At 34.6% G+C, this 14,622-nt stretch overlaps 1 protein-coding gene across 1 annotated transcript in view; it reads right to left on the reverse strand.

The window, feature by feature from the left end:
* Nucleotides 1–1,023: 1,023 nt before the first annotated feature.
* Nucleotides 1,024–14,622, reverse strand: part of Ypel (Yippee-like) — a 127,782-nt gene continuing 114,183 nt past the window's right edge. The window contains exons 7-8 of the mRNA XM_067099998.1: nt 10,256–10,364; nt 1,024–7,429 (exon numbers count right to left, since the gene is read on the reverse strand). Coding sequence (XP_066956099.1) covers nt 7,340–7,429; nt 10,256–10,364 — 199 coding nt within the window. The 3' untranslated portion in view covers nt 1,024–7,339. The remainder of the gene's footprint in view (nt 7,430–10,255; nt 10,365–14,622) is intronic.

A 14,622-nucleotide genomic window follows, 5' to 3' on the forward strand; every position in this document is an offset into this window, starting at 1 on the left:
GTGCAGGTTTCTTCCTACAGAACCTGGCAAAGAACAACTTCGTGGTTTTCTGCACCTTCCAATTGCTTTTGCCAGGTTGCATGTCTGTTGGAGTGCTGCCAATTCTCAGTTCTGATCAGTACCTTCTCTCCTGACTCCTTGACCTTAGAGCTGGCATGCTAGTGTTCTAAGGCAGAAGACGTCTTCAGAGTTGCACCTGACTGACCAACAGCCAGCCTTCTGTATTTCTGCCTAGAGGATATCCATAGCCTACTCCCTCATTTTTTCTTCTTTCCTATCAGTCCATGTAATGATTACTCTTGCTTTTGTGTAGCTACCAGAGCTCTTTTGGACAGTTTAAGCATCTCACCGTAGTTCATGGTTGGGCAGGAGAAGGCAAAGCAGACCAGGGATGGACCAAGCCTCTTTCTCTTCTGAAGTGTCCTTCCTGGCTGCCGATAGTCCCACTAGCTTTCATGGTCATCTTTCTGCTGCGATTGAGGTACAAAAACATATTTCTGGAGTTGGATTTGATGTGGTGAACCAAACTCTGGTTAGCAGCCTTCCTTTGTCATGCACTTGATCAGGAAACTGGCATTTCTTTTTGGTCATTGATCATCCATGTTTTCTCACAACTGTTGGTACATTGGTACATCGTATATTGGGCATGATGGGGGTTGTAAAGAATAGTGCCAGTCTAGTTCCTGGAACTAACAGCACTCTTAGATAAATCCTCTGTACAAAATGGAAGTCTTCCATCGTCCCAAAAAGTTACAATTCATCTTTCATCATCCCAGCATTTGTTTGCCAAATATAAAAAGGGAACCTTGACAGAGAGGTGAGTGGATGGTATTTCTAATAATACCCCCCCCAAACTTCCCTACTTGCTTTTTGTTGCCGACCACGCTTCAGTGACTAAACCATCTTGTACCCAAGGTATATATCTACATATATGTACCTATACATACAAGACTAGGTTGTATAAAATGTAACTTAAAAATTGCAGTAACTGATATAATAAATAATTTGGTAAAATAAAACTACTTTATTGGTAAATGTTTTATTGTGTAAAGTCACATTTAGCAGCTTTTTTATGTGAGACACTCACGTACCAAAAATGTTGCTGCCAGTTATGCAGACTATTAACTTTACCTCCAGTTCATATTTCTAATGTGTTCTTTCACTGTTTTTTAAGAAGATAGGGAAACTTGTGATATTCTTATGAAAAGTGCAAATACTACTCTGGAAGCAAGATTATCTTATTTCAAGTCCATTATTTTTTCCTAAGCAAATGGAACAGAATAACCTGCAAGATTCTGTAAGTTGTACAGAACAATAATGCTACATTGGATCACAGATCAATGGCATCAAAACAAGTACTAGTACTGTGTGTAGTTTGGTCATGTAACAAATACAGTAAGGAAATTACTCTGCATATGTGGCAGCAACTAGTGTAAGCTTCCTGTGAATAAATACTATATACAGCAAAGCAAACCTGGATATAACTTAGTCTGATTACAAATAAAGGTCAAGCTACTTTAATTAATTTGATCAAAGAAATAAAAATAACTGGCCAATGCTAGTTATATTAAACATATAACATCCACATTTACTCCATCCAGATTTACTGAAAACAGCAAGCTCTACAATGCTACAAGATACAGTTTATGATAGGACCAACAATTATAAACTCCAGAACTTTGATAATAAGTTTCAATTTCCATCATACATCTATGCAAGAAACTGAACCTTACTAGACAGTTGGGTTCACAATTCATATTTGTAGACCCAATCCCAGTTTAATCCTCCACATGCTAAAAATGGAAAAAAAATGTATTTCCAAACAAAGTATGTCATCCTTGGTTGTAAAAAATGATCTATATACAATGAAATCACTACACTGATACTGCAAATCACCAAAGACACCATCATTGACACTAATATCTTATTGGCTATGAGCAAAGGTGGGCAATTACTCTTGGTTTTTTTTTTTTTTTTTTTTTTTACAGATACAAAAACTGCATGATTATGTTTCCCAACAAAGTTGGAGGTTAGAAACAAGACAGACTAAATCTAAATTGCCAAGGTCATTATCAAATAACTATTCATGCACACTGATGGGTAATTCACCCATGGTAAAAATCTGAAATGTAATTCACCCATAATAAAAAATCTGTAATGTTAATTAAAAGAGGGCAAGATTTCATAAATATGTATATCAAGGCAACATTGGAGGTTTTTGATTTTTAATTTTCCACCAAATGGAACAAAAAGTAGTGAACAATACAAGACCATTTCTGTTCTATGAAACAGCACAAATTAGCTCAGTGGGAGGGGATAAGGAATCTGTATTAGCAGAATAAGAATACTGCAATTATGGATTTGTAAGAGGAATTCCATGGCTCTAGTGCCACACATCATCCTGATGCACATGTGCCAGAATAGATGCTTTTCTTCTTGTGGCTCTATTGCCACACATCACTCTTGACAAAAAGTCCAAAATACAATTTTTTTTTGGCTAAGCTCTTCAAAAATAATAATAATAATAAAAAAGGAAACATCAACATATCCTAATTAAGCATCACAGAGAGTAGCTTAGTATAAAAGTGATGATAACACACTGTAAATGGACCCCTCTCACTTTGGACAGAATATAAATGTACTGTACTGTGGTCCTTGAAGACTTGTGTTCCATTTATCCCTAAAATCAGCAAAAGCTACAGCGTACAAATATCGTGATGGGACTCGAGTGGAGCTTCTGATTTTTTCTATGTATATATATGTATTTTTTTTTAATTTTTAAAGCAGGCTAATATCAAATTACCTTAGACAATTTCATCCACAGTGCTTGCATTGTGACAGGACAATAACAAAATGCACTTCTCTCAGCAACAAGGTCCGATCACTTTTTATAAATAAAAGCAGTTACCAGTGTCATGATGGTAGCTATGAAATACAACATTTAAAGGAAACTAACCTATGTGAATGTTTCCAAGCCTTCTATGATAATGTCAATCACAAAAGCACTACAACAGCCAAAGTGTCCTGCACAATCAGTGGTTTTTTATATATATATATATATTTTTTTTTGGTTATGACCAAAAGGCAAAACAAGGGATGATGATATTGTTGAGAATTCTCTATCCCTGAAAGTTTTACACTCTTTCACTTTTCACTCTTCTGTAAACCTCAGAAGAGACCACTGAAGAATGGTAACTCGACCACTTCCCAACATTTCCTTCCCCAGTCTGCTTTCATTTACGACCTACTGTACTGGTAATGATTATTCAAGAAGTTTGTTAAATGAACTAGGATACACAACTCACAACAATATCACAGTCAATCATATTAACTCTTATACCTTTCACAAAAAATGCCTTTAGCCATCCATTTGAAATATATCCCATGAAATATGATGATGATGATACAAACAGCAATTACTGTATTATTAAGAGAACACAAGGCAGAGACATGCACACTTTTTTTAGCTACAGGTTATGATGAAAGACTAGAATGCCATGTAAAAATATAGGACCACCTTATGGGGATCTTCTTTAGTAAATATTTTCTCACAATTATGACCATATGCGTACAATTAATTGAATATGTGGAACTGGGTATGTACTGACATCAGAACATACTGAAAGAACCATTGCTGCATAAAAAAAAAAAAGAAAAAAGGCAGCATATTTAGTCAGTAATACTTTCTGAATTATTTGATAAAGTAAAAATGGAATACATTACCCATATGATGAGGAATCAAACAGGACTATTTTTTTTTCTTTAACAGTACAAAATGGCCAAACAAAAGTGCCACAAACAAAATTAGCCTTGTTTGAATATATAAATAATTATGACTCCGTACTCATTAAAATAATTTTGAGGATCATGTTTAGCTTACAGTACAAAGGGACAATTGATGCAATCACTAGTTGGCTATACAGAAAGTAAAATAGATTAAAAGTACCGATTGAATTCTGCAGAAACAAAATTAATTGCTGAATTCCCTAGAGTTATCACCAAAATATAATTACTTTTAGTAAAATTACCAGACACATAAAAAATGCCAATGGGTCAGTAATTTTTATTTTAAACAAAATATATGGGAAAAAAAGGTCTGTATAGCAGGTATCCCCATACAGATGCTGTTGTATTCACTTATTTTAGGAGGGCAGTCTTTATAAAAGATGTATATAAACTAGGAATATTTTCTTCTAAAACTCAATTTCATCACTTGCAAGCAGATAAACTATACTTGAAGGGAAAATCATCCAGTAAAATCATCATAGAAATAGGAGGAACAACAAGATATTCAAAAGGTATCCAACATTTGAAATAGGCACAGAAGCCAGTTATACACGCAGGCAACTTGACAGGAGTGAGTCTATGTGTTATCAAGTTAGAAAAGATTTACAGTACTTTCTATAGTCACAAATAGATAAACATTTTGTATATGGAGAAAATATAGGATTTCAAACCTAAGTTCGGAGAATTGATGAAGTTGCGGGAAGGAGCTTCTCTATCTACCTGAGCATAGAGATAAACCTAACATGAAATGTAAATTCCTTGGCGAGTCAAATCCCCACATGCAGTGACAGATTATCCTTAAAACAATTGCACAATCCACAATGAATGCCAAACCATTCTCATACTTCCTACCTCTTGAAAGATTGTAATTAGACAAAAGCTTCCCTTGCTATCTCAAAAGTACTTGGGAGGAAGTTCCAAGTCAAAACTTAGTTACTGTAATGCACATTGACATCATGCGAGATCTGAACTAATAAAGGTTATTTAAAAATGAGATAAGGCTAGCCAATAGGTACTTGGTTGAATTCTCTTAACTACACATGATTAAAGCTATGTTAAGTGTTCCACCACCAAGCCAACAAGCCAAAAGCAGACCTAATATGACCCTGAAGTAAATTCCAACAGGGGTGAAACTTTTACCATAAAATGTACTTTTTGATGTAAAACTTTTCCAGGTGGTAAAAATATAAACCTGATATGGAACATCAAATTAACCAATAAATTATATACATGATACTGATATACTGATTAAAAAAATATAATTTAGTGCTTAAGAAATAAAATGTTCATTGAGAATTTTAATGTCGAAATATTGAAAAAAAGAAATTATACAATCTAATAAGTTATATTTGTAAATTTCCAATTTTTATTAGGTTATATATCACTGTTGTGCACTGGAGGCAAGTGTCACTCAAAATTTCTAATGTGGACTCCATATGCCTTTCAATCTATTTTATGTATAGAGTATATTATATATATAGTTTATATATATATATATAATTTGTATATCATACTGTACAGTATGTAAATAACAGATAACACTTATATTAGCCAATCTATCCACTATTGTTTATTATTAATTTTCATTTATGGTAATCTTTTTTTTTCTTTATTTCAATTCAACAGTCAAAAGACCACAGCTGATTCCAATGATAGCATTTCTACAAAACACAAATGCAAAGCAAAACAATGATGGCATTTTGGACACTCAATTTTGGTAATATGGTCTTTTCAAAAAATTTCCTGAAAAACATTGGTTGTTTGTGATTCTTATCTTACATAATCACCATCTTGCCACTTTCACAGAAACTGTCAAGATGCAGCTTAAATAAGCGTGACATTACATCCACCTACTAAATGTTTTTTAATTTCTGTTTGCTGGGAACACCAAATTGCAGGTTATAGCCTTCTCATGTACATTACTTTCTGGTTTTGGTGTATATGTGAGAAAATTAAAGCTCTGAGTGCGCTACATGCACAGTTGTTCTATACTGTAACTTTAAACAAACCCATTTTCAAGACCGACATAAAATCCCCCTCTGATTATATCATTGGGACTTTGCCATTCAAACCACAAAGTCACATACATGGAAATGCACCTTTAGGCTATTATAACACACAATACAGACATGTGGAAATAATGAAAATATTGTCCAATCACATAATGTGGCATTGAGTAAGACACATCATCATAGGCAGTCTGAAATTTAATTCAGACTCCCAAGATGCAAAAGATCACAGTGGGAACACCATCATCATCTTCACTCCCTCATCCCCTACCCCACCCCTTTTGCACCTGAACCTGTGCAAACTTTATGGACGAGACATTTGAGGAATATCATCAAATTAATGTGCTTTCATTCGCACTGTTGATTAGAAAAAAAAAAAAAAATCTTGCAATGTTTTTTAGAGATGGGCTTTTCAGCACAAAATTCCTAGTCAGCAAACAGTCTTTTAGTTGCAAGTGTTATTTCTTATTGCTGCCACTGCAGTTACGGATTCTGCTGTTAAAGGGAAATAACACCAGAAGGCGAACAAAGCAGCCATAGTTTCTTTGCCATACTTGTTGCACCAAGAAACTGCTGTCACTCGCTTACACTCCTTAAATATGATGATATAGATCTGCTGCAGATGGAATAAACACTATGGTCCCTTAGCATATGATGGTAGACATAATGTAATATTAACATTTGTAACTGCTCACAATGAGTGAGGCTAAAATACAAGAATCTGTCTAACTGGCTTGCAACTGGCTGGCTGGGAGGATTATGTTTATAAACACTTACTACACAACAAATTGAAGTTTGCTAGCGGGGCAATACCCATCACAGACAGGCCATGAGACTGGACGAGAGCTAGCTGGCTGACTGGCTGTCGACTGTCTCCTAAGGGACAGCCACAGATGACATGAAGTACAGAAAGATGATTGTGATGCTGGTTATGATGAAAAGGCCAATAGCCCTCAGGGTGTGGTGATACACAAATGAGGGGTTTCCATAGCCTTATTACTTCAATTGTTATTTAGCTTGGACACATATTTTGTCACTTTGTTTCTTTCTTTCTTCGATTACAACTAACTCAAACGTACTAAAATTTGTTTCTGATAAAAATGGATAGACCCAATGTCCAGATTACAATATCCTGTATAACACTGCTGCTAAAATATAGACTGACACTTAAAAATAAGATTTTTCCCAAAGCCTCATTTTTAGTTTTAAAATGTCTGGTATCACAACACACCCTGGCATCATGCGCTGGCTGAGATCACCATTCAAGAGTACATCGCGCACAGCTAGTCGACCTAAATCTAAGTAGGGAAGCAGTAATATATCATTAGTCAGCCCAGCCTACAACTTCCTCAGCCATCCTAGGATGATGATAGACCATCCTAATGTACTGGTAGGTTTTCCTAGGTTTCTCAGGTCATCCAAGGTTACCAAAGGATGATGAGTGGTCATCCCAGGTATGGTAAAGAGGACGGTGAGACTGGGAGTCGAGACAAGGTTGGTCACAGCTGTACACCAAGGCTCTTGCGCCCCCAGGGGGCCCACTCTCAGTCCCATCCATTGTCTTTGATCATGTGTGCCAGTTCGATGATATACTTCCCTTCCTTGTACTTTTGGCTTGACTCAAATGCATGTTCCTGTAACAAAGGCAAAAATATTACAGAAATGTTTGTGGTTCAATCCCAATGCTATGAGAATAGCAATAAATATTTAACCCAACAGTAAAGACAGTACGTATAGAGGTAATCTAAGCAAGGCCAATTTGTATTTAGGTCCCAATCCACATGTAGATTATTTTTAAACGTGAATGGATAACAGCCGTTACCAAGTAAAGTGAGCCAACTCCATGGATTCCGAAGCTATGCCCAACTTACAATGCTCAAAAATATTATTTTAATAGGATAAAACTTTGAAATCAGGAATGCTCCTACACAAAGTCACTTATTATTGATTCATCTTTTCTTGAAAGTCAAGAATTAGTAGTAGTTTTAAATTACACCACTGTACCAAGTTTTTAGGACATTTTTCAATGTATTAATCATATGTTGCCTTATTTCTATGCAAAAAACAAAAGGCAGTATTTTAAAATATTACTATCACTGTTAAAGGTATTAAACAGTTTAACTAAACCACTCTGTGAACATTCCTAGAACTCATATGGCTGGCCCAAAAGACTTGCTCTTAAAAAAAATATAGATATTAAATATCTATCTTGGCCACACACCACACTCATTTTCCCCCCATGGATGATGGTGTTTTGATTAAATTTTAATAAAAACACCATCATCCATGGGGGAAAATGAGTGTGTGTGGCTTACTTAATGATGGGATAAAATGACTTCAGTGTTGTACTTTTTTGATGAGGAGCATCAAATCCAACAATAGATTTAATGTTTCAATTTGCTAACATTCATTACTCCATACAGCTAGTCATTTATTAAATGTGATTTTTTTTTTGAGATTGTAACAAACACACCTGGTACACAACAAGAAGTTATAAAAGCACAGCAGTAATTTACATACCTAAATACTACTTACATATGCAGTTATCCAACATATTTCACATACCTTGCAGATAGAAAAAAATTTTTGAACAATAAATGACACTGCCTGATGCAGGTCAGTGAATCCAACAGGCTAACCCTAACCTATACAGGTGTTTTAATTACTGATCTCGTGAAACTTCTTTACAAAAATGGTACAGGACTATAATAACACTACTGAAGAATTTCTATGAGTTGCTTGACAGCTTCAATTAAATGGTTTCAAGTTCATCCCTATTGAGTCACAGTCATCATTTATGATTTAGTGTCATGTTCCCTGTATATGGGTTTAGACATGAAATGAATTCTCCCCAATTTCTTCTGTCTTATGCACTTTCTGAACCAAATTATTTGAAACAATGCAATTACTGACAAAAAATTAATGTTAAAAATATTTCAATATTTATATGACAATTAAATTTATTGTAAATAATTAATAACTGTCTCAATCACTGAAAATACCTACGGTACCTGAAATTATGTTAAAAGTGCAGCAAAATATGCCTTTATGATCATTCAAGTGAACCCTTTGAGTTCTGAAAACTGAGCAGCAGGATCAAACCAACTAACAAAACCAATAGTGTCTGAAGTCATGGAACTGCAATAAAATTATCCAAAGACAATTATCTTAAGATGTTCTGATGTATGTATTTCATACATGAAAGTATTGATGAGTCTTGACATTTGCAGTTTTATATGCCAAGTGACCCAACTATGTACAGTTGGAAAATTGTAGTCCATGGTGAAACAAGAATGGAAGTTATCAACAAAATGAATATGTATTCACTACAAATAAAATTCATGGGTTATATGTACCAAAGGTTAGTCATCCAATATGGTCATTGCATTCTTGTTTATATAATGCAATCATTAAATTACCTGACATAATCATATACTGTGATGCAACAGGAAAAAATAACACAAATCAGCAAAAAACCAGGGGAGAACCTTTTTACCCATAAAATTTTCTTTATGTTCATCATTATACTGTACTGTCTATCTTCTCCATTCTTTCAATGTCAAGTCTTAGTTTTTTCTCTGTTCTTCAGTTCTGAACTACAGTATACTGTACATATAAAGGTACTGGGTTGAACATGTCAATGGTACCTACACAGAGTATGGTAAACAATGTGACATCTCAGGTAGCAAGCAAGTTATTCCACCCACTCCAGTAGGATTACTACCTTTTTTAAGAAAATAAACACCAAAAGCTAAAACTATTATTTGTTCAATACTGTACACTGCCTCTCCACACCACTGCTGCTATTCAGTTTTCTATTTTCTATGGGATCACTGTCATGACAAACTGTTTAATCATGATTAACAATTTTCAGAATATTCTATGTCGTCTGAATGTATGCTAATACTTCCACTTCTGAAATATAAACCATTTCCTTGCTGGAACCCCCTCAGTGCACATAGGACCGAATGCGATACTACGCAGATGAAGATCATACTCTACCTGGAAAATATGTCCCTAAAGTGAGGTACAATTCCATTCTCAGTTCAAAGAATTACTCTCAAACTTATGCAATACCTGCATCCTATTGGAAAGGAGACAAGAGCTGACCTTGACATGAGTTGCATTTACAAAATTTAGTATAGACTAAAGGTGACTTGAGGCCCTTGGCTAACTGAGGTAATAAGCTTTAAGGAAACTAATGGTTCTTGTTCACATGAGCACAAAGTAAAATAGTGTCTATTAATATTTCTATTTACACTCCTATGAAAGATATTAAGCTAAATTTGTAAAGTTTTTCTTTATAAAATAAGGTGGATTTTGTCTCTACAATTCAGGGTGTTGATGAAGTTTTTCTCTATTTAGTGTGTACTGTAATATATATATTACTTTCATAATAGTTTAGCACTATAATGAATGTATTATCATCTTACAGCTTACATGTAGGTGTTAAAACTTACATATTTCCAACCCAGGGTTGTTTTACAGCATTCGCAGTAAATGTCCGCAACTGCATGCAGCCCTGTTAGCAGCACCCGTTCTTCTGCCGGTCCACACCCCACATTCACCCTGTAAAAGATTAGACCTTATTAGATATGTTGATGGTCATAATAAATATAAAATTTAAAAATACAGTATCCTGTATTTACTGGGGGAAAAGGATGAAATACTAATACATGAACTAAACAGAACTTGAGAAGCTTTTGCCCAGGGAATAAATAATATACTCAGTAGAGGCACTGCAGTTCAACACTGCTTATAACAGTATAATACTGTACCTTCTACATATGCTAACAATAGGTGTACTTCTAATATATTAAAATTTTCAACTCGAGACAATCAATAAACCTTCTGATGAGATTTCCTATAGCATGTTGGTCTGAAGTTTTGATTTGAAATTTCAGTTACTAATCATGCTTTGTCTGTACACCAAAAATTACTGTATTTCTTGATGTCACCACACGTACCCCAATTTTAACTAAAAATTTTTTAAACTAAATAAAGATAAACACTTTCATGAGCTGAAAGCTTGTTTTGGTCAGTGCGATGCTTAAATTAGATTGTCTAAATGCATTCAAGTACCCTGGATTTTTTCAGTTTATTTATTTGAGAATGTTTCATGTTTTCTATTTTCTAAAGTTGACATACCAGCAAACTAAAAGACAGATACGATTTAAACTGGGCAGTTGTGTTTCATAAGAAATTTTCTTGGCTAAGGGTGTCTCAGTGCATCCAACTGGATTGGGCTACAGCTTGTGCAATATTTCAAGGTTTTGATAGCATTGGATATAGGCCTGAGCAGGAATTGTTTTTAATCAGAAAAATTAAAAACTAAACAACACAACAGGAAATATTAGAAATGCAGAATAGCACTGTGCACAGCATTGCTACACTTTGAAAAAACACCACACGAACATGACATCCCAAACAGAACAAAATAATGAAAGAATATATTTAAATTCATACAACAGAAATATTGAAAATAAGAAAAAACATTTATACTTTAGAACCTAAAAATATTTTGCACAATGTTACCAATTGTAAAAGGAACACAAACATGTTTGGTTATGATAGTTGTAACACAAACATTTGATTACAATAGTCTTGTGCTATAATAAAGTTTACTGATAGGGGAATAAATCTGAGTGACTGCATATTTACCGTATTGTTTCATGATACTGTACTTTTCGTAGTTATTACTTTAACCAAGTATAACTTAGGCAGTGTTCTTCATTCAGAGGTCATATATAGGAATTCTCATTTTTGTCCAAATAAGATAACCTTCCTCCTGGGTTATGATAGGCTTAAGAAAAAAGTAACCTCCAGTATCTAGGAAGCACAGTACATTTTAGACATATTTCAGGGGAAAAAATGTCTTCAATGCTGGGAAGTATGATACATCTTTGTGCAAAAACTTATGAGCTTGCAGAATTTTGATGCCAGGAAAGAACACAATCATAGGTAATTATCCTCTATTGCATTGCCTGAAAACCACCATAGAGGGTTTTGGTCTTTTATCCTTGTCTCAAGTACCTTCACCTAACTTTTGAGGATAAATTCCAAACGTTACTGTAATATCTGGAATTTAACCTCAGAAGTTAGGTTGAAGGTACCTGCACTGATTAACCCTGCCACTTGGGAGTCCTGGTCCCAAACTTGGACAGAAGGGAAATTGTAGTCAGGAAAGGCACCCATCCATAAAACATCTACCTTCAAGATAGAAACAGTTGGGGGAAGCTCAACAGAATCAGCAACCCCAAATAGGGATTAAGCTGAGAAATAGAGGCTGTACTTCCACTGACTAGAAATGAAAAAGAATGCAAAATTCACTGTAACAGGGTTACTGTAACTACATACGAATATTACAGCGGTGAGACACTATTCTGGCTTAGGAAAAAAGGAAATTTAAAAAATGGAATGATAGCACCTGTGATGTCCTGAAGTAATGCACTCAGAAGTATTTGGTATCCACATAGCAGGTCCAAATCTGAACAAGAGTAGGTCAAAATTGGAAATGATCTTCACTATTTCCAAATATTGTATTTTTACAAGCTGGATGACTACTTTATCCCACATTTGGAAATCATATACAGTACCGGTATGTCTTTTTTTAAAAAAGAAAAGAGCATTAGACAACCTAAAATTTTCAGTGTAAAAAGGCAATAACCAAACCTAAGCAAAAAACAATATGCCTGGAACTTTCAGGATGTTACAGCCCACAGCTTCACAACCCACAGAGGGAAATATACCTAGCCTACAACACAAGTGCTTACAAGTATGTTCACAGCATGTTTGCTCTTTGAAATTATTCTTGGCATTGTTCATCTTTGCTGCTGTATAGTTCCTTCAACTTTCTAAAACTCTTACTACCTATTTCCAATGACATGCCATCCCATAACTACTTTAAATAATCATTAATATGAATTTTCACACCATTTACAATATCAAAACCCTTTCTAATTAATGAATAACAAGAATGTCCCGAATAATTTCTATTATAATCTCATAAAATCCACATCATCTCTTGACACTGCAGTTGCCCCTCAAATTTTGCTAGTTTAATGATATGTTGCTATTATGTGAAGACACAAGATCAAAAAGTGGGTGAAAAGACTGTTTGTGGAGACACACCACTATTGTAATATTTTTGCCTAAGAATTCAGCACAAACATTAGAGAAGTACCAGGAGCTCTTACAAAGATCTAATGGGGACCTTGAAAATTCAAGATATCTCATACATTAAACTCCCTTTTAAGTACCTTGACTGACTATGGTTTTCAACCGTTACATTTAATACAACTTTTCGTGCATTTCATGCATTAAATTAAGAATAAATATATTACTTTATAATTACTCTACTGTATTTACCTTTCCAATACAGTAAAGTGCCGAAATCATCATTTGAACATTAAGCAGATACTGCATAATATTATGCAGTCTTTTTTTTTCTTTTAAATATTTTTCTCAACCACCTTAAGATGTCAAGTCTCAATAGCAACGTAGTATTTTTATGACACAAACTTCAAAATAATTTCAATTTCAAGTTAACACACACTTTCAGACTGGCTTTCTTTCATGCGGGATCAGATGTCAAAGAGCTTTGCTTAAAATATTTTATTTCAAATGCTTTTCACAACTGACATATAACCTATAATACTGGTGAAAAACTTTTCACAACTGACATATAACCTATAATACTGGTGAAAAACCTAAGTCTTACTGCTCCAAAATAACAGGAAATTACTTTGAAAACTTCAAAAAGTAGTGTAGACCAACTTTTTGTTATTTATAAAAATGGGCAGGTAATGGTAATGAAAGAACCTGAAAACATTAGTTTTATGCTTACCTCTGTTTTCTTTCAATTTCATATTACCTACAAAAAATGAAGAGACCTGCTTATTGTTTCTAAGCAAGAATAAAATACTTTGAGAACTTCCAGAAGTTTTGTGGACGCAAAATCTTTAGCCACTACATTTTATGAAAACGAACTACACAATGGATAATGAATCATCCTCCTACTGACACTCAGTCGCATTAAAAGAATAACATGCAAGCGTTTGCATTTTCCAGAGACACAAAGCCATCCTCAAAAACGTAAAGTAGGCTATAAATACAGTAGCGTTAAGTTAAGGGGTTTAATGGTGTTTTGCATCCCTTACCCATCTGAAAAGGTATAGTCCCAGTGTGGACTAAGCTTAACACCTTTGACTTAAGGTAATGCAGTCAAACACCTGCAAGTATCCTTTACTTTTCTTGTTCAAAACCTTGTTGTACGCAAAACACACAAATACAATTGATACATAAGCATAGTGAAAGAATTTCAACTTGTCAGTCATTCAGTGACCAGCAAAACTACCAAATCCACCTCAGAAGACAGCTTAAGCCATGCATGGGGAGGGGAGAGAGGTGTTCTCCCATTCACCCGCCTGCCTCCAATTAACCATCTTTTACTGGTTACCAAGTTTCAACGACTAATTCGAGTTCGCGTTGAGAAATACTTCTACGGAAAAGGTGATGGTTTGAACATGACGTGATCTGGCTAAACAGAAAGAATCTTACAGCAATTTACAGACAGTTTCTGCTATTTAGCTGCTGTTATTGAAGATTAAACTGGCTGTATGCCAACAAGGTGTCTCACTCATAGGTTAAGAAAAAATTGTGCAAACTTCACTTTCTGTACAGATTTTCATAGTTATGTATATATATATATATAAAAAGGTTTTATATGTGCAGTACTGTACTTTGCACAAAACGAGTCCATCAAAACTCTATTTTAAAACAGGTTCCCCAAGAAGGCGCTTTAATCTCAGGAAAAACAAACCTACAT

Source organism: Macrobrachium rosenbergii, chromosome 56 (assembly GCF_040412425.1).
Source record: "Macrobrachium rosenbergii isolate ZJJX-2024 chromosome 56, ASM4041242v1, whole genome shotgun sequence".
Lineage (NCBI taxonomy): Eukaryota > Metazoa > Arthropoda > Malacostraca > Decapoda > Palaemonidae > Macrobrachium > Macrobrachium rosenbergii.